The 27,001-nt window shown below is 37.6% G+C and overlaps 1 protein-coding gene and 2 long non-coding RNA genes across 24 annotated transcripts; 2 read left to right on the top strand and 1 right to left on the bottom strand.

Annotated features, from left to right (window-relative positions):
* The first annotated feature begins 335 nt into the window (after positions 1–335).
* Positions 336–2,263, top strand: LOC132605402 (uncharacterized). The gene is made up of 3 exons (XR_009569172.1): positions 336–513; positions 854–909; positions 1,946–2,263. It is a non-coding gene; the product is annotated as an uncharacterized LOC132605402 (long non-coding RNA).
* A 4,718-nt stretch (positions 2,264–6,981) lies between these two features.
* On the bottom strand, positions 6,982–10,782 carry LOC132607087 (uncharacterized). Of its 22 annotated transcripts, none has more exons than XR_009570181.1 (5): positions 10,342–10,782; positions 8,508–9,530; positions 8,277–8,435; positions 7,329–7,864; positions 6,982–7,238 (listed from the first exon to the last, which is right to left on the bottom strand). It is a non-coding gene; the product is annotated as an uncharacterized LOC132607087 (long non-coding RNA). The 22 variants fall into 22 exon arrangements; XR_009570171.1 differs by lacking the exon at positions 10,342–10,782 and adding an exon at positions 9,775–10,333; XR_009570186.1 differs by lacking the exon at positions 10,342–10,782 and adding an exon at positions 9,853–10,333.
* A 2,381-nt stretch (positions 10,783–13,163) lies between these two features.
* LOC132608279 (subtilisin-like protease SBT3) lies at positions 13,164–26,805 on the top strand. The gene is made up of 2 exons (XM_060322328.1): positions 13,164–13,620; positions 26,438–26,805. The coding sequence occupies exons 1-2, from the start codon at positions 13,164–13,166 to the stop codon at positions 26,803–26,805; spliced, it is 825 nt and encodes a 274-aa protein (XP_060178311.1).
* The last annotated feature ends 196 nt before the right edge of the window (positions 26,806–27,001 follow it).

Here is a 27,001-nt window from a genome sequence, read left to right as displayed (position 1 = left end):
CGGTACCAAGTTACGGTCCGTACCTCGTGTTACGGGACCGTAACAGTGACCGTATCTTGGTCCGTATATACGTTTCGGGTCACCTGACTTCGGGAGGCCATAACCCTATCATAACTTGGGAATTTGGGAAAACGCAAAGAACGAAAGTTGTAGATAATTGAAAAACCTATCCAACCATAGGTTGTGGGTTCACAGGAGACGTCGGGATAAGGAGATATGGACGTTTTAAGACAGAAAGGTCTCAACCCGTTTTCAAGTTGGGTCAAACCCATTTTCCCTTGGTATAAAAGGAAAATATAACCCTAGCAGCCCATTTCTTTCTCCAAATTCAGATTTTAGAGAGAGGAAGTGAGAGAGAAGGGAAATTAGAGAGAGAAAGTAGAAAATCAACCAAGTTTAAGGCCCCGAATCCCAAAGCTCGTGAAGGAAAAAGTGTAGTACAAGTCGTTGTCGTCATTTTAAGCCCAAGATCGGACTTGGGGGTGTTGATTTCGTGATTACTACTCTTGAAAGGTAATATTTCTACTCCCTAATCCTTTATGGTTTTGAATTGATGAATTCTTGGGAGAATAATAATTGGGTTGTTGAAGAGAATTATATGAACTATGCTAGGATTGTTGGATTGTTGATGTGGGATTGTTGGATTCATATGTGTGATGAAGAATGATGTTAATTACACCTAATTGAGATTGTAGATTTGGCTAGAAGTAAAAGAATTGGGATTTGGTGAAGAAAACACCATTAATGAGGGTCATAGAGCTTCATGCCCACTAAGTGTTTGATAAAATGCTTAGATGAACAAAACATGAATATTGTTGCTAATATAGAATCCCTATGGCTTGTATTGCTATAGATTGAAGTTGAAGGGATTGAAGAACATTGTGATACGCTCAAAAGCGGGAAGTTAAGGTATGTAGAACTTCCATCCACATGTGGGAATCTCTACGTTCTTCCCCATGATCCGTTTCGTAAAAATCTATGAAGTTCAAATCCTAGGGCATTAAATCCAACATATTGGTAGCCCGTAATTATGTATGTATGTACACGAATTTCGTATCTATGTTCGTTATTGTATTCCTAATCTTCCATTATTGATATTAGGAATCCCAGCTTAATCCATGAATCATGAATTCCTCCTCATGTGTTCTCATTACGTTCATATGAAACTTTATGATTTTATCTAGCAAGTTACAAGCATGTTTTCAAGTCAATTATATATATGATTTCGAAATATTCTTATTACTCATGAATCAAGAACATGTTTGCAAGATTATGACAAGTTATCTTATGAAACTATTTTACAAGATTATTTCATGAAACCATGTTTACAAAATTATTGCATGAAACCATGTTTACAAGTTATTTCGTGAAATCATGATTACAAGACAAGTACAAGTTAATTCACGAAACCATGTTACAAGTTATTTCGTGGAATCATGATTACAAGTTAATTCACGAAAATCATGGGCTTCTTAGCCAATTATATTATGTTCATGTTTTTGGGAGTTGCACGAATTACCGAGAAGGCTCAGATAGCCTGAAACTATGTAGCCACCATAGGACAAGGATCGCTCCGCCCAGTTAGGACGATACCTTAATTTCACACTGAATGGTTCCATCAGGTACGTTATTACCTTATACCCTGGCAAGGTATAGGGGCTCTGCTGGTCCGGCGAGGTACCAGACTCCACGTATCCACGTGGTGATATCATGTTGTCGGTTTATGAAATTCTCTCCCCACTTATCATGTTTTACTCATGTTATATATATATATATGTACTCATGCTCATGCTCATGCTCATGTTTATGTCCAAGTTTTCAGTTTCAGTTCTTATCATGTTATTCCATGTCCCATGTTGTTTCTTCCGGTTGCTTTACATACCAGTACATTCAATGTGCTGACGTCCCCTTTTTATTGCCCGGGGGCTTGTATTTCACGATGCAGGTACGGATTTACAGGACGACGCTTCTGATCATTAGGATTTGCTCGTATCAGCTTATTGGTGAGCCCCATCTCATTCGGGGTTTAGTCAACTTTTACTTTATGATTAATTATGCATCTAAAGGTATGCTGGGGGCCTTGTCCCAGTAAGTATGTTTTCCAGTCAGACTCATGATAGAGGTTTCATAGACTAGACAAGTCAGTTATGCTATGTCAGACATTCGGAGTCGTATAGCCATTTTTGGCTCATTCATGTTATTTCCGCACTCATGTTTAAACAAGTGTTTTTATTAAGTATTATGACTTACTACATTTTATAAAGGCTCATCATGCATTCACGTTATATTTCCGCTCATGTATGCCTCATGATAGTTCAACAGGCCATGTGGTTCGCTCGGTCACATGCAGTCAGGCACCGAGTGCCGTGTTACGTCCAGGCCATGGTTCGGGGCGTGACAATCATGAGGTAAGCGCTTACATCACGACTAAGAAGAGGTAAGCGCTTACATCACGACTAAGATGAGGTAAGCGCTTACATCACGACTATGTGAGACCCAACAAATCTCCCACTTGAAGACTAATTTTAATTTGTCTTCACACTTTGATCGATGCAGCAGCTCTTTCCTAGTTTCATACTTTGTGCAGGCCAACTGAAGCTGAACATTTCTTCAGTTTGTCTATCGTCACTACCTTTGTCAGCATGTCTGCTGGATTCTGACTCCCTGCGATCTTCTCAAGCACTAACGCTCCATCTTCCAAAGCTGATCTAATGAAATGGTACCGGAGTTGTATGTGCTTCGTTCGAGCATGGTAGACCGGGTTCTTTGCCAAATGAATGGCACTTTGGCTATCACAATATAGCACACTTCCCTCGTGGTCCTGATCCAATTCCCGCAGAAAAGATTGTAGCCAAATCATTTCCTTTGTGGCCTCTGTCACAGCAACGTACTCAGCCTCACAACTAGAGAGAGCTACTATCTTTTGCAACTTGGAAACCCAAGAGATTGCAGTACCTCCGAATGTGTAAACATACCCGGATGTGCTCTTTCTGCTATCAATATCACCACCGTTGTCAGCATCAACATACCCTTGCAATCCTGTTTTTGATTTTCGGAAATACAGAGCTGAACTCGAGCTGCCTTTCAGATATCTGAATATCCACTTCACAGCCTCCCAGTGTTGCTTTCCCGGATTGCTCATAAATCGGCTGACAACTCCCACTGCATGTGCAATGTCTGGCCTTGTACATATCATTGCATACATAAGACTACCGATTGCAGATGCATAAGGTATCTTGTCCATCTGCTTCTTCTCATCCTCGGTTGTCGGCGACTGATCCTTTGACAACCGAAAGTGTCCAGCCAAGGGAGTGCTGACTGGCTTGGCATCATGCATGTTAAACCTTTTGATAACTTTCCTCACATATTCTTCTTGTGAGAGTTTGATGCCCTCCTTGCTTCGGTTGATTCTCATCCCAAGGATTTGCTTTGCAGCTCCCAAATCCTTCATTGCAAACTCTTCCGATAACCCTTTTTTCAACCGATCAATCTCCTGTAGGTTTGCTCTTACGATTAGCATGTCGTCGACATAGAGTAGCTGTATCATGTACGAGTCTTCAAATTTTTTGAAGTAACAGCAGTGATCTGCCTCGCACCTTGAAAAATTAGTTTTCTTCATAAAGCTGTCAAACTTTAAATACCACTGTCTTGGAGCCTGTTTTAGTCCTACAGACTCTTTTGAAGTTTGCACACCAGATTCTCCTTTCCTTTGACTTTGAATCCCTCCGGCTGTCGCATGTAGATTTCCTCATCTAGATCACTATGAAGAAATGCAGTTTTCACGTCCATCTGTTGCAGATGTAGATTTTCCTTTGCTACCAGTCCAAGAACAGTTCTGATAGTCACCATTTTGACTACGGGAGAGAAGATCTCCGTATAGTCGATGCCTTCTTTCTGTTGAAATCCCTTTGCAACCAGCCTTGCTTTATAACGCTTGCTTCCATTAGGTTCTTCCTTTATCCGATAAACCCATTTGTTTTGCAATGCCTTCTTATCCTTTGGCAACTCGGCTAACTCCCATGTATGATTTGCCGATAGTGAATCCATCTCATCTTTCATTGCCAGCTCCCACTTAGTCGATTCATCGACTTGCATTGCTTCTTCATAACATTCCGGCTCCCCTCTATCAGTGAGTAGAATGTAGTTGAGGGATGGAGAGTACCTGTGAATCGGCTTCCTGATTCTGGATGATCTACGCAGTTCTGTGATTGGCGTCTGCTTATTTGTTTCAGAATCGGCACTTTCATCAGCACCTTCTCGGATTGTTTGTTCCTCTGCCTTGGTTGTACCTGGCTGCGGCTCAGGTGTCGGAAAGTCCCTCAAATCGACTATTTCCGATTCCTTGTCCTGACATTCTGAATTCTTTTGCAGCTTGTCTTTGTACAGTACCTCTTCGTTGAAGACAACATTCCTGCTTCGGATGATCTTCCGATTTTGTTCATCCCAAAATCGGTAACCAAGCTCGGTGTCACTATAGCCAATAAAGTAACACTTCTTTGATTTTGGATCAAGCTTGCTTCTAGCCGTATCATCATTATGAACATATGATAAGCAGCCGAACACTTTCAGAAATGAAAGATTTACCTTCTTGCCACTCCAGACTTCTTCTGGAATTCTGAAATCCAAGGGAACTGACGGTCCTCGGTTAATTAACTGACCAATGGTGAGAGTCGTCTCCTTTGGGAGAACAAAAGGGGGGAGGTCACGGGTTCGATACCAGCCGCTGCAGCGTATATCGAATTGTCTGTTGGCACCTGCCCATACAATACCTGAGTATGTCATGTCATGTCATATATGCATGTATGTTCATGGGGCGCAAGGGCCCAGGGGTCATCACATCGCAAGGGGTGTGGGTCCTCACAGTCTCCGTTGGGAGAACAAAAGGGGGGAGGTCACGGGTTCGATACCAGCCGCTGCAGCGTATATCGAATTGTCTGTTGGCACCTGCCCATACAATACCTGAGTATGCATGTCATGTATGTATGTATGTACGCATGTTCATGGGGTCAGTATGGTTAGCGCCCAGCTGTACCCAGGGGTTCACAGTATGGTTAGCGCCCAGCTGTGGGTCCTCACAAGTATCACGACAGCTAGCCGTCATGTAGAGAGTGTCAATCTTCTTTCCTCGGCCAACTACCATAGCACCTTTCGCCACCTTCCAAGACCCATTACCAAAGTTGAGATCATATCCCTCATCATCAAGCTGACCTACTGAGATCAGGTTTCGCATCAGCTTTGGAACATGTCTAACTTTTGTAATCTTCCACGAGAATCCATTTGACATCTTCAAATTAATGTCTCCCGTGCCAACAACGTCTAGCGGCTCTCCATCGGCTAAATAAACTTTGCCGAGATTCTCAGCCACGTAGTTTGTCATTATATCATGATGTGGGGTGGTACGAAAGGACGCTCCTGAGTCAAGCACCCAAGAGTCTATCGGGTTGTCAACCGATAGCAACAACGCATCGCCAATGTCTTCCGTAGCAGCGTTGATTCCAGCCCCCTTGTTGTCCTCCTTCTTTGGCGCCCTGCAGTTCTTCTTGAAGTGACCTGGTTTTCCACAGTTCCAACAATCAAATGTTCGTCCTGGTCTGGATTGACCCCTGCCATTCCTTGACTTCGATCTGCCCCTATTTCGGTTGTAGTTTCTGTCATAATTTCTGCTTCTGTTTTCAACATTAAAAGCAGAACTCGTCGATGCCTCTCCAGAATCTGTCCTGCGCACCTCCTCAGCAAGGATACGATCCCTAACATCGTTGAACTTTAGTTTGTCACTGCCGACAGAATTACTAACCGCTGCTCTCATTGGCTCCCAGCTATTTGGTAGGGATGCCAACAAAATTAGAGCTTGCACTTCATCATCGAAGTCAATTTTTACCAATGACAATTGATTTACAATGGTATTGAATTCATTTACGTGTGCAGCAACATGAGCATTTTCCATCATCGTTAGATGAAATAGTTTCTTCATGAGAAATACCTTATTATTTGCCGAAGGTTTCTCATACATGTCAGACAATACCTTCATCATATCTGCGGTGGTCTTCTCCTTTGCCACGTTGTGAGCAACGTTCTTCGATAGCGTCAGCCGAATGACTCCCAGAACTTGTCTGTCGAGGAGATTCCAATCTGCTTGTTTCATCTCCTCTGGTTTCGGACTCAGAGGTTCATGAAGTTTTCTGCCATATAAATAATCTTCAATTTGCATTCTCCAGAACGCAAAATCTGTACCATCGAATTTACCGATGCCGTGCGTCGTAACATCTTCGCCTCCCATCGTTTCTAAATCACAACACAACCTGTTGCTCTGATACCAGTTGTTAGGATTTAAATCCCAAATCCGACCTTTGTAAGCAGGTTCGCAGGAAAGATTGGAGGGTCACAGCTGGACCACTTAAATACCAACCTCCTTAGACAGAACCTACTTACGCCGTGATGTAAGCGAAGAATAAATAGCACACACAGATTTATAGTGGTTCACCCTCAATGTGAGAGCTACGTCCACGTTGCTGCTGCAGATCTTATTAAAGAAGAAATATTACAAGTGTTTACAACACTCAACCTCACAACCCCAATCCCAATTACACTCAAGAATTTTACCACAGAAAATTCTCTCAAAGACCTTCTCTTACTTAGGCCTTTCACTAAGAGTATTTCTCTTAGATTTTTCTCTCTTGGGATGTGTATAGCAAATGATCTTAATGATTTCATACAAATGAACCATAAGCTACCTATTTATAGGAATGAATTTCCTATGATGAGGTAAGCGCTTACATCACGACTAAGAAGAGGTAAGCGCTTACATCACGACTAAGATGAGGTAAGCGCTTACATCACGACTATGTGAGACCCAACAGTACTAATGTCTCAGTCTCTTTGAGACATGTAACATTCAAAAGCTAGATCAATACTTTTCCCTTTTGAAAATAACATTTAAGTGAAATCTAAGAAAACTGATGAATAAAGCTGAACAACTCCCACTAAACAACACTTCCTCATTTTATTCACATGATGACATGGTGATTAACATTGTTTGTATCTGGTGGTTTACATGTGAAGAAATTGATTCTAAAATATAAGTTATAAAGTTGCTAAATATTTGAATACACTTGATAAGTTCAGACATTGTTATGTACTGGTATTGCTACATCGCCTGAGTCTGCCTTTTGAATATAGCAAAAAAGTCTTCATTTACATCAAGAAATGTGCTGTTTTTGTCCCCAAAAATGCCCAAACTCCTACAAGAATTCAAATATAGGTCAATGGGATAAGTTGGCTCATATAAGAAGAAAAAGCAAAGTTCCCCCGGGGCTCTGATCAATTCGAACCTTGGCAAACAAAAACGTAAGTGGAGAAGGGTAATCCATTATCCAGCAAATTTGGAACCATGCATGCATCACTGAGCTTCAGAGATGTGTCGATTATTGATGGTGTTAGAGACCTGGCAAACTACAGTTATCCCACATCGCCACCGAATTGAATTGCCTTTGCTTTTGAGATCAGCTAGTTTCTCTTCTCCATGTGTACTATCTTAAAAGAAGAATTTTACAGGATTAAAGTTTATACCCATTATAATGCTGAAAATATTGCTGCTTGAAAAGCCTATTAGAAACATGAATGGAGATGGAAGAAGCTAGGAACCACTATATAATTATTGCTTTCGTCACGATTTTGATGGAAATAAGTCCATCCATTTTCTTTAGAGCCCTTGTACCAAAAAGATGTACGAAATAAAAAATCAAGACTATGTTTAACTAAATAAGATCAGAACAAAAAACTGGAACCTTTGACGGAAGGCGGGATAGACTTGTGCTTTCAACTGCACTTTGGCAGTAGCTGGTTGGGGCTCAGATGTAAGAGATAGCTAATAAAAAGATCAAGAAAAATTAATGACTATTTGATGAGCTACAACACAAAAGTAGGCAATCTTATAGTAATAACTGCAATATTGTGTCAAAAAAGAAACACCAAACAATGTACACCATAGAAACAATCAACATAAAGATGTGAAAAATATCAACCTTATTAAACAGATCAATTGGCGGATTATGATGAGTTCTCTTTACAGTATGAAAATTGAACTCATGTAGCAGAGGCAAAACAATTCATGTGTCCTTATTGGAATTTCAAAGATAACAATAACAACATAAGAGTCTATACATGTCCGGATTACCATTGGCATTATGGTTTCTCTCTTGGTGTTTCGGAACACTCAAATAGTTGTTCAGTTCCCAGAACTCCTTATATAAAATCTTCCCCAAGTTTTCTTGACGTACCTTTTTATTAAGTGGGAGAGCTTTGAAGTTGTAGGTAGACACAGATTCGTCTTGCTTTGGAGCGTCTCTACATGATTGATTCTGATAGACAAAAAGTTCCCGTTTCTTAGTCACCCACAACATTATAGTAATTAAAAGCATTGACAATCAATCTTTTATCTGAAAAGGAAAACAAATTAAAAGAACAACAAAGAGTGTTATGCTAACAACACAGGCATCTACTCGACATACATACACACAAGGATATCAAGACACCTTCTGAAATTCTCTATTTCCACATTCCACGGTTGAATTACTACTGATTTTCTACAACACCTGCAACAAAAAACTTTATAAATCAGTAATAGTTATAATAACTGAGAAAGATGAAGCAAAAAGATACTTTTATTAATTGATGAAGAATCGAAATATATACACAATGCAAACTAACAAAGTCTCCCCTACGGTGGAACTACACCAGAAATCAAGGAAAAGATTATGATGGACTCCTAAAATAGTGAAAACTAAAATAAAAGCCTATGCAGTAAATAATCTAGTAACAATAAAGAATAATCTAGTAACAATAAAGAATAAGCAGTAACAAAATAAAGAATAAGTAGTAAAAATGTTCTAATAATAGTAACGTCAACAATTTGAATGTGGTATATAGACCGAATTTCTTTATGAACACTCCTAATTTTATCAACTCCAATAAAGTAATCAAGTTCACATTCAGATAGGACTAAAGAAAATGGTAGTACATTTCTTAGACCTCACCAACATTGCAATTACGTGTAACATTTTAGGCTGCCTAAACAATATTGGACAGCAAATAGAGAAATCTTCAAGTATAGGAAGCTTTGCATCAGATTTTACGGAATCATTATGGAGTAGACTACATGCTTTTTTAAAAGCGCCAAGCGTTTGATAATGCAAACTTTAGATCAGTTGCTATACATAGCAACAAATGAAACGAATTTATAAAGGGTCATAAGAACACATTTTGAATTTTCTTCAGCAGACATTGATCGAAAAATATAATTACTATACGGAAGTTTTTAAATCAACAAAAAAGAGGAAAAATGAAGGGAAACATTTAAGAACTTACCTGCAGTGGGGTAACTTTACATTAAAAAGAAGAATGAAAATCACATAGATATGTAGGGGAACATGGTTTCTCTTGCTGACAGAAGGAATGCTGCTCAAGTCAAGTTCTTGAAAACTCCTTCATTGTGCATGATAGCAAATAAAGGACCATGAATGTATACTTGAAATCTGGAAGTATAAAAGAAAGAGCAATGGAGTATTCATGACAAATGAAATCGATAACATGTGGGTAAAGAGCATTTTAACCCTTTGTTGAATCTGTCCGACTTAAATAAACAATTTTGGTGGACAGTGCACATGACGTGATCAATGCATAAATTTCGATCAGTCAGATAATAAATTTTGATAGCAGATACATGTATATATTCTTGATGAAAGGAAGTTCAATAGACAATTTATGAGAACAACTAACCTGAATCGTCATCACGCTATCTATATTAGATAATTAGGCCTAGCTATTCAATCTATTTTCTGGTGAAGAAATACTGACCAAGGAGAGCAAGGCGTGAAGTGCTATTTTTACTGTTTTTTGAGTTTATTTCGCTCCTTTATTTTCTGGGCTTAGAAAACTGATGTTCAACATGCTTGGAAAGGAACTTTTCGTTTGGATTTATTCTGCTAGGAGGGTTAAACGCAGCGACCGTTTTTTGTGTTAAATGCAGCGAGCATTTTTTTCCCCGCAAGGAAAAGAAGCGACTGTTGAAATTCTCGTTAAAAGCTTGTTTTTTTAAACTGTAATTTTAAAGAGCAGAAAAAGGCAAAAAATTGTAAAAAGGGATAAATGGGAATGCTAGGTTTTTAGAGCGCCGCGTCAGCGGGCTCATGTCCCTGCTTTATATAGATATAGATATGATATACTTTAAAAGAAAAAATTCTTCATACGTTGTTCCAAAAGGCTAATCTTATAGTAACAACTCCTTTCGTATAAAATAAGACGAAAAGAGTGTATATATAAAATTTTTTGAGATTTCTGACTTACTAGTGTAGGAGATATTCCTGGTGTCAGGTTCAAGGTGGTGAGGCTTTCTGATATACCTCTCCTGGTTCTCTTCAAGGAGAAGAAGGAGAAACCAAGATCTTAATTTGCCATTTTTCCAAAATACTGTTGCCATGGACTTTTAGCTGTCTTGAGTTATTACTATTCGAGCAGCTATTTTTAATGTAGGCACATGGCATTTTAATTTTGGTGCATTTCTGTTTAGTTCCTGGTTTCCTCTTTCGTTCTAGAACTTCTTTCTAGAAAAAGTGAAATAGAAGTAAAAGGTTCATTTTATGAACAAAGTTCTGTTTCTACATGAACTAAATCCTTTGTAGACACACAAATAATAGAGGGTGGGGTGAGGCATGAATGAGTTGGCTTGCATAGTAAATTAGAAAAGTATGAACCCTCCCAATGTTATGATTGACTGCAAAATCATTCCAATATGGACTCTTACCGTGTGTATCACATTTGAAGAACAAAATAGAGGTGATGACAAGATTTATGGAATCTTTTACACAAGACTTTTTAAGAAGAAGAGATGGTTTGTCAATTGTCATGGTGAATTGATTGATTGAAAGACTTTGAAGGTGAGGTGTGGGAAGGATATTTATTTTTATTTTTATATAGTTGTAATTTTTTGAAAACTTTCTTGAAAATACTTAAGTATTATCTTAGTGGAAAAAGATATTTTCGAGAAACAATCTCAAAGCACTTCTTTCTTTAAAGAACTTTTGTGAAGGTAAAAAAAAACTCTTCAATAATGTCCATAGAATTCTTTTTCACAAACATGTTGAAGATTTTTCAAGTTTATGTTTATCTAACGTCAAAATCCTGACAATATAATATATGTGTCTCTTATATAAGGTCTACTTTTAAAAATAAATCAATTGATATATGGTCTACTATTTAGTACTTGATAATAACTATATATTATAACCTCAATCTATCACATCAAACATAATTTGGTCCATGTGAGAAGCCTGTTTGTGTAGTGTAGTACACATGAAGCACGCCACTTTAACAGGTCACTGACGGAACCATATTATTCTCCTTCAACGAAAAGCAGACTTAGAAAATGACAGGTTACATTATCTACACGACAAAGTTGTTGGAATTATTTCATGGATTATCACTCAAACTTTCTTTATTGTGTCGAAATTATTGAACTATCTTTCGAAATTATTGAACTATCTTCTGCAATGAAATAGTCACTCGACTCTACTCAAATATCACAAAAAGTGCATCAGACTATTATTTGTAACAAAAAAGTTACTCAATTTTACTAAAGTATCGAAGAAAGCCACTAGGACGAAACGAATGACACATAATGAAAATGGACATAATATTAAGTCTACAATACAAATGCAAAGTTGAGTAACCTTTTCAGTTATAAAAAAAATGTTCAGTAATGTTCTGTATGTTGGGTGTGTGAACAAAGTACCACATTGGTAGCTGGAAAGAAAAATGAGTTACGTTCCACATGGCTCATTATCATACCACGGGTCAGAGATTCAACATGTCTGTGTGCCACCCACATCGTCAGAGTATTTACAGTCACCGAAGCCCAAAGGCTGTGAATGCGTCTTCAAAGCTATAGGTGAAGGTCGTAAACCGGCCCATAGACCGGCAAAGGCACTAAGCCGAACCCCACGCCACACTCCGTCATCTTCATACTCGTTCCACCAAACCATTGGCTCTGATACCAGTTGTTCAGCAAAAACGGCCCAAAGATACTCTTAACATGATGTGATATTGTCCACTTTGGGCCAAGCCCGCCATCTTCATACTCGTCCCACCAAACCATTGGCTCTGATACCACTTTGTTGGGAAGAAACAAGCAATAACCAAATTGCACGACGAGGTAACTGCGGAAGAAATACCCAAGTCGAAACTTCCCACACTATTTGAACCAAGAAAAGACAATAAACACTAGCACAGATGGAAATCCGGGCAGCAGCTATACCAACAATAAAATAGCAAAGCAAGCAAAAATAAATCGAATGGAAGAGACCAAATTTACGTGGTAAAACCCCTTCAAGGTGAAGAGGAAACATCCACGGGACCTCCGGCCCACAAAAGCTCCACCATAAACAATAAGAGTTACAACAATGTTCTCCAAATGGCTACAACAACAAAGCCAAGCACGAAGCAACAATACATAAAAGATAGCACCAAAATTAGCGAAGAAAGAAGAAAAATCACCCCCAAAAACGAGCTACTGTTCGTACTCGACAACTGGAGCTACAGACCACAACGTCCGATCTCCACCGTTGAAATCGAATAACCAGATGTTGAGAACCCCCAGTTCAAATTTCAGCACGATCCAACGGTTAACGAATCGGGAAACACAGTTTAAAGCGGACTGCTGTAGCAGAAAATTTCTGGACGAAAATCTGCTTTCTCTCTCACGTTTTTCTCGCTATATTGCTGCTATGAATTCACTTTTGTATTCTCAAAATAAGACCTAAATTGATCCTATATATAGAGAAAATTTTGGGCAAAATTGGTCTGGTTCAAATTAGATTGGGTTTTATTAATCCAATTTCACATAGGAAGGGAAAACCCAAAAACCTAATTGGATTGAGTTTTATTAATCCAATTCCACTTAGGAAGGAAAAATCCAAAAACCTAACACTGTGATATTAGAAAAAGAGGTTGAGTGACATTTTCGTTACAAATAATATTTTAATGATGCTGGTGCAATTTAAGTAACAGTAAAGTGACCATCCATTGAAAATTTGAAATAACCCACCATGACTATTTCTTAGAGTGTGTATTAAAAGGAGGCTCTGTCATAGTAGGAAAACAAGTATACAAGTATGAAGACAGTACCTCTTCTCATGTTTTCTTGGTTTCTTTTTTCTTCGTTTTTAGGAATCTCAGCACAGAGGTGTGCTTACATTGTCCATTTGGACAAGTCTTTTATGCCTAAAATCTTTGCTAGTACCCACAACTGGTATTCCTCCATTATTGACACCATCAATATTGAAGTTTCCACTTCAGAAAATGATCATCATACAACTCCAAAACTTCTTTATTCTTATGACAATGTCATTCATGGATTTAGTGCTGTTTTGTCTAAAGATGAACTTGAATCCCTCAAGAAGTCAGCAGGTTTCTTTTCGGCTTATAAAGATAGGAGTGTTGAAGCTCACACAACTTATACACCTGAGTTTCTTAAACTCAATCCTGCTTCTGGGCTATGGCCGACTTCTGATTTTGGTCAAGATGTTATCATTGGTGCACTTGAATTTGGTGTCTGGCCAGAATCTGCCAGTATCAGATATGATGGACTTGTTAACACCCAATTTTGTCCCTCCTTTATTTAATTTTATTCACTCGGACGTCTAAATTTATTGACGAGCTAGATACTTTATTTTCACTGCTATTTATATTCGCTACTTTTATTTTAACATTACAAGTATTAATTTATCACAAATTTTAAATGTTCATCGTCATTTCACTTTCGGGTTTGGAATCGTTAAATTAATTACAAGACAACAGTTTGTAAATCCTTACTTTCTATATACTAATTACTATTTATTTTCACATAACAAATATTGTACTAGTTACTAAATTAGAAGCCCGGAGATAATTAAAATAGTGGAGGAAGGACCAATATTTTCAGCAAATTAATGGCTTAAAATACAAATACAATATTATTTCCTACCCAAACAAACAACCCACATTTCTATACCCAACCCACATTTTTAACCCATATTTAAATTAATGGGCCAGCCAAAACGGACCAGCCCAATTCTATTTTTTACCCGACTCGGGTCCGGCCCAATTCCTTTCCCTAACCCTACTTCTTTCTCTTCTCCTCTTTCTCTTTTCTTGCTTTCTCCGCCTCCCTTCTCTCTCTCTCTCTTTTCTCCTCTTTATCCGCCTCATCTCCTGATCTCTCTCTCTTCCTTTTCTCCCTTTCCTCTCCACTTCCCCTTGTCCCCCACGCCGCTGACTCCTACGCTCCTCTCTCTCTTCCTCAAACCCGAATCGAAAACCCTATAAAACTAGGACGAATTGTTCTGTCAAAGGGGGGATTTTTTTTGGATTTTAGGAATTGATTCAGTGTTTAGGGACACTCACCATTTTCCAACCGTAGTTTTCACTTTTCCGGTGAACTTTAGCCGGATTACTCTAAATCACTATATTTTCACACAACCAAAATTTTGGGTTTAATCGAAGCATCGTTTGTTCGTCGTGTTCGAGTAGATTCGAGACCTCGACGCTCCATTTCACTGCACCAACAAAAGGTCGGTAACTCTCCTTTGTCAGTTCAATGTAGGATTATGTAATTAGTTTAGTTTAATTTAGTTTTAATGTCGTAAGTTAGATTACTGATTTTGTAGTTCACTTTTAGTATAATTTTCTTCTCTGAATATCTTCATTTTTGGTCAAATAGGATGAATTAGTTCAATTTTCGTTCTGTTGCTTTGTTATGTTTATTTACTAGTTCTGTTTTAGCTTGTTTTAAATCAAGAACTAGCTAGTTTGATTTCATGGATAGTTTAGCTCTACTTTGGCTATTGTATGATTTTAGTGTATAAATCGATCTTACGTTTTTTTTAGTTCGGTGTTTTCACGTTCGGTTGTTGTTTAAGTTCTAGGTGTTGAATTCCATTTACTTTCTTTCCTTCTTTCAGTTTTCCTGTTAAGTTTTGCTACCATACCACACCACTTTCTCCCTTATCTTGTTCGAGGAAATATGATAGATTGGTATAATTTTTAAAGTTGTTTGAGTTTCTGGGATCATGTCTAAACGTGGGTTCGTTTGGGTTAGCTGAAATAACTTAGAGCAGATTCGTGTGTTACCTTCTTTAGTTGCAGTTGTGGTATAAATTTGAACTTGTATCATGGTTGTCTCTGTCCAATAAGATTAGGTGTTCCTTTAATACTAGAAATAATATTTAAAGGTCTTTCATTGTTTGTCTTGCTCTTATTTGAATGCTGCGACGAAGTGTGATATATGACTCTATTTCTGTAAAACAATGCCTATGAATTCTTATTGAACTATGACTGAGATTACTCTACTCCGAAAATCATGTTTGCGAGATCTTGAATTACTCTTATGTGCATACAGCATACTACGTGTTTGTGGTTAAATAAAACTGAGATTGTTGGTTGGTCTTGCTGGTAAAAAAAAAAAAGAAGTTTGATCCCGCTGCCATGTCCAGTTTGTTGTTGTTGGTTATGATAAATATATACAAATGTTGTCCATGTTGAAAGAGTAGTAGACTGATTTTGAGCATGTTTTGGACTGCTGTGTGCTATGATGATTTCAAAACGAGAACTTAAGCGATCGAAAATCATTTCTGTAACTAGCCTACTCTATGTCCTGTTTCTCTGGTTCGAGGCATTAGTGTTGAATGAATCTATACAGTTAAGTTTATAATATGATTTTCGATCCTTTATCTCGCTCTGCCTCCTACTAAACAGATAAAAGCGTCGCTATCCTGTAGTTGAATCTATTAGGTGTGCATTTAGAAAATAATGTTTGAGATTTGGTGTGTATTATGTGTTGGTTTTGGAATAGATCAGTTCGGAATATATAGTTTAACATGATAGCTGTTCAAATTCTTTTTTGCAAATCATGAACCGACTCTTCTATTTCATGATGTCTGAAGTGTTAGTTAAAATTAGGGACAAAAGTAGACTGTTATGTTCCTTCATGATAATTTTTGGCATAAATGAGATTATGTGTTTGTGTGAATAAGGAGTAACTCCATTCGAGTTAATGCATTTTCCTTAGTTCATTGCACTTGCAAAAAGTACTATCAATTCTCTGTCGTCTTCACCTTTCTCTCGGAATAACGGTTTAGTTTTAACCAACTTCGACTAGTGCCACCCCTATTTGGATTCTTCATCGATGTTTATGTTGATTTACGTGACTAGTGGTCTTCAGTACTCGTCTGCTTGGCTGCTGGAATTATACCTGTCAGGAAAACAAGACTGTTTGTTCGTACACTAATTCGATATAGATATTGGTGTAGCATAGTTCCAGATTGGAGTAGTTCTCTAATGATTAATACGAATCTAATTTGGGATTAAATATCTGCATACAGTCTCTAGCTGGTGGCTGCCCTGCTCAGTCCATTTGATAATCGGTTGAATTTGTGGATTAGTAGTTACAATGTTCTAGTGTTGTCTCAATCTCATTCTGTCTTAACTAAGGATAACAGTTAGGTATGGAAATGTAATGTCCATAACAGATATGGAAAATGTAACAGTGCGTGTCCTTACTTGTTTATTGTTTGCTTACATTTCCCTTATCTATTTTCTACCTATTTCTCGTCAAATCATGTCCCATAAGTTTTTTTGCACCTTCCACATCTATTCTAGCTGGTCATGTTCAGTTTAGCATTTGCTTGTTTCTCTAGATTGTTCACATTATGGTGAATATGATATTTTTGAATTTGTTCGGCATAAGTTCTTTGACTTTCTTCTTTAATCTCCACAATCACTTTAATCGAGTTTTCTTTCTAATCCTTTACATTTTCTTTTCTTTGTTTGCATGAACACCGGAGCCGAAGAGTCTCACTTTGAGACTCGATGATACGATATCTTTCATCAACTCTCTCTTACATGGCCTAAGCGGCATCTTGCAGAGCATTCATACCGCATGTGAAAGTCGAAAATGGCTTTCATTATTCTACAATACCATCTTTGATTATCTGTTGGTGTGGCTAATATTTATTTTTTATTATATATTTACTGCTTCTTAAAACTCGGAATTAGCGTGAGATACTAGTTGGAATATTCTATAGTTTTTTTTAGGCAGTAGTGAAGAGTACCTGTTATCATATAGAAAGGGGCAATTAGACAAAGACTTTAATTTGGAGGATGTTATGTCATATAGAAAGGGGCAATGAGATACTAGTTGGATCCTTTTTGGCACGTCTCAACCTTTTCCATGTCAAAACTCTATATTTTTCATAAGAAACAAAATGGCGTCAGCAACATTTTCAAGGAAAAAAAACGAGCTTTCAAAACGTGAGTCCTTACTAGTCTTTAATCCATTTTGGAATATGAACTTTATAAATGACTTTCTTGGCTGACCATGCAAAATTTGATATCCTTTAGTTCACTATCTAATTACAGTCTATTACTGCTATTTTCAATGACTAAATTTATGTTATTTTAAATCACTACGTTAAATTAGTTGGACGTTTTTGCAAGATCTATATTTCTAGTCTTAATTAAATAACATAAGTCCGGTCGATCAACCATTGTTAATGGGTCTTAAAGGATGCTTAATACCTTCCCTTTAGATTAATTGAACCCTTACCTAGAATCTTAAATTTCGCAGACCTTAAACAGAGCTAACTTTAAATATAACTTTAATAAACTTTAGGTGTCCTAATTCACCATAAATAATTAGGTGGCGACTCCTTTAAAACCAACAAAAACAGGAATCTCCAATACGTCGTACTTTTAATTTTAACTCTCTCGGGTTAAAATGGGGTGTGACAGCTTGGCGACTCCGCTGGGGATTACTTAGGTTCTAACCATAACGGACTTAGTTTAAATAGGCTTTGTGTGCTTATTTGAAATTACTTTTTCATTTGTTAACTGTTTTTACATGCTATTAATTGTTTGCTTGATATAAACTGTTTGTTTGATATAAACTGTTTATGTGTTACTGCTTTGATAAAACTGTCATTCCGTTCATATTTCCTCCACTTCTGGAAAACTCACACATATTCACACACTTAAAACGGTTTCGCGGTTCGCGCCCGTTCACTATCAAATTACCTTTTAGTTGGATCGATCTTGTGGATTTAGTCGATCGGCGGTGCAGTCGACGGCCACAGACTTTCCACTCCCAAGTTGTCCGCTTGGGGGAACCTTGTGTCATAGGAAAACAACTCTTAGTCAGCCTAAGATAGAGCTAAACCAACACCCTTTATTAAGAACATACATTTCATGACCTAGGAGGTTTAATACCCTTGGTGTATTAAGCCCATTAGATGACTTTGCCCAAACGTCCAAGCGGGTTCACGACCCCAAGCGACAATAATCATACTTTATATGCACGTTTGAAGGATAACTGTGCCTAAATATTGACTATTTGCTCTAATTAATTAAACTTTAGGAGGGAGGGAGTGACTAACGTTTCTATGACAGGTATGGATTTACATTGGAGTACAATGAATGACGAAGATCAATGACATCACAAAACAGAGCTTAAATTTAGACATAGGAAATTGTATTTACTTTACTTAGATTAGGAAACACTTTATGTTGTACTCATTTGACATGTAATAAATATTACACTACTTTTGTACTTTATTTTGGGGAAATAGAATTTGTTTAATCAATCAAAGCAATGGGATGACGTATTATGACACACTTTATCCTTCAAACAAACGTTAGGCCTACCTCTGGCACAAAGAGATCACATGCATATTAGGACGCGTTATTGTTTGATATACTTGTTTGACAACTTGTTTGACTCTATTTGATAAATTATTTGCTAAATGCCTTACTTGACTTTACGTGATCATGACTTTACCTAGACATATGTTAATGATACTAACATCGTTTGCACTTTATGTTTCTTTTCATTTAATCCCCAAAGAGTTGATTCATGTTGACACCGAGACACCGACCATCCGGGATGCCGAACCAGGAGAGACATTGGAGAATTGGATTCTTACTCCGGGAGACTTGGTAGTTTGAACATGTAGTAAAATTGTTTTTTTAAAATTGAGGCTTGAATCACGCACAAAACTTTTGTTGCTTTGCCTCGTCGTTGGGAAGTTTAAATTGCAGAAACTATGAATGCATTTCTGATTTTCCTTAATCATCTATTATTTTTCTACTCAAAGTTGCCAACTCTACGATTGTGACATAAAACGAACGAATAAATAACATACAACAAAGAGTTTAGAGGATAAAACAAGATTCCACTCGAAAGAAATTGAAATAGCCGATAGGTGATGACATAAGCCTGAAAGCTAGCAATCTAAGAAGAAGTCAAAGGACGACATTAGGTAAGACGGTTAGTTTGCAACCTTTCCTTTAATACCCGTGCGAACTACGCTTGACCTGATTCCTCGGTGGATACGTAGGCAGCCCACATAGGGACTCGGTCATACTAGGTTAGAATTTTCCCATTGACATGCGTACGAACTACGTTCTGACCTGATTCCCTTGGGGGATACGTAGGCAACCCACATAGGGTTCGGTTGCGCTATAATAGAAAATCCAAAGTCCTTACACAAAGAAAACCACACAGAGCTTGATTCCCTCGGCGGGATTCGTAGACTATTAACATATAGATCCGTCACACCTAGATAAAATCCAACAAATCTTTTACCATTTATATAGCAGAACTACGCCGACCTGATTCCCTTGGTGGGATACGTAGGCAATCCACATCGGGTTCGGTCCTTTTATTAGAAAACTTCAGACCATTTTTTGTTATGAACCTACGAACTACGTTCTGACCTGATTCCTTGGCGGATACGTAGGCAACCTATATAAGGTTCGGTCACACCACAACATAAATTTAGCACACCCTTCTGAACCCAAAACTGGGGCATATTTTGGGAAAGATATAGACGAAAGAACGGTTGGACATCGACAAGATTAAGGCTGTCAGACAGGAAGTATTATAGACCAATTACTTTAGAAGCGTCACAATCTGAAGTTGGCAGAATATTTTACAACTTACATAGGTATACGTTTACATATATATCTTTCTTTACATACATACATTTACACATACATATTTCACAACTTATAACGTATAGTTATATTTCCTTATACATATACTTACATACCTACCTTCCAAATCAAATACTTTCTTGCAATTGTTTTACTACTGTTCATCTACCGAGATTTGAACGGACATCACAAGATCCAAACAAACAAGACGAATGGAGCGCCAACAACGACAAGCTTCGAGTCAACACGAATCAACTTCCCCCCTCCCAAACTAAGAATTTTTCTTTGAGTGCAGGAATTAAAAGACCGCGAGATCAACATGTCAAGTCTATCACGACCGAAAAGCATCATCTGGCTCAATATGGCCTCGCCTCAAAAGCCAAACGGCTTTATTTCTAACTCTATCTTTAATTTTATTTTATCAGAACAACTTTATGACTTCATTAACGAATATACCTATTTTGTAGGTTAAAGACGAATCAAATCAGGATTACGCGTCATTAATTCAGCCTGTCGCAATACCGTCAACATCATCAGCCGAACGGCTACACTTTTACTTTACCCCCTACGTTATCCATTACTTTATCATTCACTTTACCTACTTTAACCACTTTACCCTGAACTCTACAGGAATCAACATCAAAATCTCCGAAGACAACTGGAGACATCATCCACTTTACAACTTTATCCTGGACTTTACGGGAATCATCATCAAATCTCTGAAGACAACCGGAGATGTATCATCAAGTCCCCGAAGACAACCGGAGACGCATTATCAAATCTCCGAAGACAACCGGAGACAGATCATCAAGTCCCGAAGACGACCGGGCATTACATGGCTACACAGCCTCATACGCATAAGCCAGACGGCTACACTATGACTTTACTCTCTACTTTATCATTCACTTTACCAACTTTAACGACTTTACCCTGAACTTTACAGGAATTATCATTGAGCCTCCGAAGACAACCGGAGACATCATCCACTTTACAACTTTATCCTGGACTTTACGGGAATCATCATCAAATCTCTGAAGACAACCAGAGACATCGCATGGCCACACGGCCTCATACGCATAAGCCAGACGGCTACACTTTGACTTTACTCTCTACCTTATCATTTACTTTACCAACTTTAACAACTTTACCCTGAACTTTACAGGAATTATCATTGAGCCTACGAAGACAACCGGAGACATCGCATGGCTACACGGCCTCACCTGCATAAGCCGAACGGCTATACACTTATTTTACTCCTTACGTCATTCCTTTATTTCATCATCTACCTTACCACTTTAATGAATTTACCTTAAAATTCGCAAATATCATTTATCATCGAGTCCTGGAAGACAACCGGAGACCTTATCACTATCATCTTCAAATGCAACAAGAGATATTATCATATCCTCAGCATACGCATCACGCATTCATTCAAGTCCCTGAAGACAACCAGAGACAACATTAGCCACACGGCTTCATTTTCATTCCCACACTCATATTTACTATCATTTTACACTCTTTATAATTTTACACTTTCAACTTTATTACTAATTTTGACATGAATTTCAGTTTTGGCAGAAAATACAACCTGCAGGGACGCAACACAACGTGGAACTTTATCTTACGCAGTGAACTGGGGCAAATTTGCTGAAGAGGAATACCAAACTCACAAGCAAAGGTCCCGAATCTACTCTCGAACTCAATTCCGCCTATGTCCACAAACACGTGATACGTAGGTTAAATTCTCTTTCACATCCTCCGCTAAAACTCTACTAAATCTACTCTTTTTCACAATCTCATATTCCTTCCTACACCCCAGTGTCTCCATAACTCAACACTGGGGCATCTTTGAAGAATTTACACCGTGCCTAGTAGAGTCCTACTTATGGGTGTGTTGTGCACCACATTTATAATTAGGAGGCTATAAGCACGTGTTCCATTCTTGAACGTTCTCGTCACCTGTCTACAACCCCCCCCCCCCCCCCCCCGCTAGATTATGAATCCACAAAAACTTTCGAACTATATATGGCCTGATTCTCGTGCAGCCCGAGATAGGTAGGCAACTCGAAACTGAGATTCGGCCATAATTTTCCACAATTCCTTCGGCCCTCATAATATTTTCCATCAATTTTCCTAAATCATACTTTCTTAAAAAACTCATACTCGTTGGTCCAAACAAAATTGGCTACTACGTCAACTTCTTCGCCCGAAGATTCTTACATCACCTTCGGTCGAAGAGGGGCATCTGTTGACACCCAATTTTGTCCCTCCTTTATTTAATTTTATTCACTCGGACGTCTAAATTTATTGACGAGCTAGATACTTTATTTTCACTGCTATTTATATTCGCTACTTTTATTTTAACATTACAAGTATTAATTTATCACAAATTTTAAATGTTCATCGTCATTTCACTTTCGGGTTTGGAATCGTTAAATTAATTACAAGACAACAGTTTGTAAATCCTTACTTTCTATATACTAATTACTATTTATTTTCACATAACAAATATTGTACTAGTTACTAAATTAGAAGCCCAGAGATAATTAAAATAGTGGAGGAAGGACCAATATTTTCAGCAAATTAATGGCTTAAAATACAAATACAATATTATTTCCTACCCAAACAAACAACCCACATTTCTATACCCAACCCACATTTTTAACCCATATTTAAATTAATGGGCCAGCCAAAACGGACCAGCCCAATTCTATTTTTTACCCGACTCGGGTCCGGCCCAATTCCTTTCCCTAACCCTACTTCTTTCTCTTCTCCTCTTTCTCTTTTCTTGCTTTCTCCGCCTCCCTTCTCTCTCTCTCTTTTCTCCTCTTTATCCGCCTCATCTCCTGATCTCTCTCTCTTCCTTTTCTCCCTTTCCTCTCCACTTCCCCTTGTCCCCCACGCCGCTGACTCCTACGCTCCTCTCTCTCTTCCTCAAACCCGAATCGAAAACCCTATAAAACTAGGACGAATTGTTCTGTCAAAGGGGGGATTTTTTTTGGATTTTAGGAATTGATTCAGTGTTTAGGGACACTCACCATTTTCCAACCGTAGTTTTCACTTTTCCGGTGAACTTTAGCCGGATTACTCTAAATCACTATATTTTCACACAACCAAAATTTTGGGTTTAATCGAAGCATCGTTTGTTCGTCGTGTTCGAGTAGATTCGAGACCTCGACGCTCCATTTCACTGCACCAACAAAAGGTCGGTAACTCTCCTTTGTCAGTTCAATGTAGGATTATGTAATTAGTTTAGTTTAATTTAGTTTTAATGTCGTAAGTTAGATTACTGATTTTGTAGTTCACTTTTAGTATAATTTTCTTCTCTGAATATCTTCATTTTTGGTCAAATAGGATGAATTAGTTCAATTTTCGTTCTGTTGCTTTGTTATGTTTATTTACTAGTTCTGTTTTAGCTTGTTTTAAATCAAGAACTAGCTAGTTTGATTTCATGGATAGTTTAGCTCTACTTTGGCTATTGTATGATTTTAGTGTATAAATCGATCTTACGTTTTTTTAGTTCGGTGTTTTCACGTTCGGTTGTTGTTTAAGTTCTAGGTGTTGAATTCCATTTACTTTCTTTCCTTCTTTCAGTTTTCCTGTTAAGTTTTGCTACCATACCACACCACTTTCTCCCTTATCTTGTTCGAGGAAATATGATAGATTGGTATAATTTTTAAAGTTGTTTGAGTTTCTGGGATCATGTCTAAACGTGGGTTCGTTTGGGTTAGCTGAAATAACTTAGAGCAGATTCGTGTGTTACCTTCTTTAGTTGCAGTTGTGGTATAAATTTGAACTTGTATCATGGTTGTCTCTGTCCAATAAGATTAGGTGTTCCTTTAATACTAGAAATAATATTTAAAGGTCTTTCATTGTTTGTCTTGCTCTTATTTGAATGCTGCGACGAAGTGTGATATATGACTCTATTTCTGTAAAACAATGCCTATGAATTCTTATTGAACTATGACTGAGATTACTCTACTCCGAAAATCATGTTTGCGAGATCTTGAATTACTCTTATGTGCATACAGCATACTACGTGTTTGTGGTTAAATAAAACTGAGATTGTTGGTTGGTCTTGCTGGTAAAAAAAAAAAGAAGTTTGATCCCGCTGCCATGTCCAGTTTGTTGTTGTTGGTTATGATAAATATATACAAATGTTGTCCATGTTGAAAGAGTAGTAGACTGATTTTGAGCATGTTTTGGACTGCTGTGTGCTATGATGATTTCAAAACGAGAACTTAAGCGATCGAAAATCATTTCTGTAACTAGCCTACTCTATGTCCTGTTTCTCTGGTTCGAGGCATTAGTGTTGAATGAATCTATACAGTTAAGTTTATAATATGATTTTCGATCCTTTATCTCGCTCTGCCTCCTACTAAACAGATAAAAGCGTCGCTATCCTGTAGTTGAATCTATTAGGTGTGCATTTAGAAAATAATGTTTGAGATTTGGTGTGTATTATGTGTTGGTTTTGGAATAGATCAGTTCGGAATATATAGTTTAACATGATAGCTGTTCAAATTCTTTTTTGCAAATCATGAACCGACTCTTCTATTTCATGATGTCTGAAGTGTTAGTTAAAATTAGGGACAAAAGTAGACTGTTATGTTCCTTCATGATAATTTTTGGCATAAATGAGATTATGTGTTTGTGTGAATAAGGAGTAACTCCATTCGAGTTAATGCATTTTCCTTAGTTCATTGCACTTGCAAAAAGTACTATCAATTCTCTGTCGTCTTCACCTTTCTCTCGGAATAACGGTTTAGTTTTAACCAACTTCGACTAGTGCCACCCCTATTTGGATTCTTCATCGATGTTTATGTTGATTTACGTGACTAGTGGTCTTCAGTACTCGTCTGCTTGGCTGCTGGAATTATACCTGTCAGGAAAACAAGACTGTTTGTTCGTACACTAATTCGATATAGATATTGGTGTAGCATAGTTCCAGATTGGAGTAGTTCTCTAATGATTAATACGAATCTAATTTGGGATTAAATATCTGCATACAGTCTCTAGCTGGTGGCTGCCCTGCTCAGTCCATTTGATAATCGGTTGAATTTGTGGATTAGTAGTTACAATGTTCTAGTGTTGTCTCAATCTCATTCTGTCTTAACTAAGGATAACAGTTAGGTATGGAAATGTAATGTCCATAACAGATATGGAAAATGTAACAGTGCGTGTCCTTACTTGTTTATTGTTTGCTTACATTTCCCTTATCTATTTTCTACCTATTTCTCGTCAAATCATGTCCCATAAGTTTTTTTGCACCTTCCACATCTATTCTAGCTGGTCATGTTCAGTTTAGCATTTGCTTGTTTCTCTAGATTGTTCACATTATGGTGAATATGATATTTTTGAATTTGTTCGGCATAAGTTCTTTGACTTTCTTCTTTAATCTCCACAATCACTTTAATCGAGTTTTCTTTCTAATCCTTTACATTTTCTTTTCTTTGTTTGCATGAACACCGGAGCCGAAGAGTCTCACTTTGAGACTCGATGATACGATATCTTTCATCAACTCTCTCTTACATGGCCTAAGCGGCATCTTGCAGAGCATTCATACCGCATGTGAAAGTCGAAAATGGCTTTCATTATTCTACAATACCATCTTTGATTATCTGTTGGTGTGGCTAATATTTATTTTTTATTATATATTTACTGCTTCTTAAAACTCGGAATTAGCGTGAGATACTAGTTGGAATATTCTATAGTTTTTTTTAGGCAGTAGTGAAGAGTACCTGTTATCATATAGAAAGGGGCAATTAGACAAAGACTTTAATTTGGAGGATGTTATGTCATATAGAAAGGGGCAATGAGATACTAGTTGGATCCTTTTTGGCACGTCTCAACCTTTTCCATGTCAAAACTCTATATTTTTCATAAGAAACAAAATGGCGTCAGCAACATTTTCAAGGAAAAAAAAACGAGCTTTCAAAACGTGAGTCCTTACTAGTCTTTAATCCATTTTGGAATATGAACTTTATAAATGACTTTCTTGGCTGACCATGCAAAATTTGATATCCTTTAGTTCACTATCTAATTACAGTCTATTACTGCTATTTTCAATGACTAAATTTATGTTATTTTAAATCACTACGTTAAATTAGTTGGACGTTTTTGCAAGATCTATATTTCTAGTCTTAATTAAATAACATAAGTCCGGTAGGTCAACCATTGTTAATGGGTCTTAAAGGATGCTTAATACCTTCCCTTTAGATTAATTGAACCCTTACCTAGAATCTTAAATTTCGCAGACCTTAAACAGAGCTAACTTTAAATATAACTTTAATAAACTTTAGGTGTCCTAATTCACCATAAATAATTAGGTGACGACTCCTTTAAAACCAACAAAAACAAGAATCTCCAATACGTCGTACTTTTAATTTTAACTCTCTCAGGTTAAAATGGGGTGTGACAGGACTATCTGAAATTCCCAAAAAGTGGAAGGGAATTTGCAAGACAGGAACAACGTTCAATTCTTCATTGTGCAACAGGAAACTCATTGGGGCGAATTATTTCAATAAGGGGATTTCGGCTAATGATCCTAGTGTGAATATTTCCATGAATTCTGCTAGAGACACTGATGGACATGGCACACATGTTGCTTCCATTGCTGCTGGTAGTTTTGCTAAAGGAGTTTCATACTTCGGATATGCTCCTGGAACGGCAAGAGGTATCGCGCCACGAGCGAGGATAGCTATGTATAAGTTTAGCTTTGAAGAAGGAACCTTTACTTCTGATTTAATTGCTGTTATGGACCAAGCTGTTGTTGGGTCCATCCCATAATTTGAGGAAGGAAACATCTGCCTCATTTTAAGGAAGAAAATATTTCCCTTGTTTTGAGGAAGAAAACATATTCCTTGTTTTAAGGAAGAAAACATCTTCCTTGTATTTGGCAAATTGTCAAGTGCTTGCTTGAGTCACAAATGACATCAATAGGTTCATTTCATCCCTATAAATAGGGAAGCCATCTATCATTTGT

This window comes from Lycium barbarum, chromosome 8 (assembly GCF_019175385.1).
Source record: "Lycium barbarum isolate Lr01 chromosome 8, ASM1917538v2, whole genome shotgun sequence".
In the NCBI taxonomy this organism is placed as follows: Eukaryota; Viridiplantae; Streptophyta; class Magnoliopsida; order Solanales; family Solanaceae; genus Lycium; species Lycium barbarum.
The sequence above is the reverse complement of the archived record's forward strand: the minus strand, read 5'-3'. Positions and strand labels throughout refer to the sequence as shown.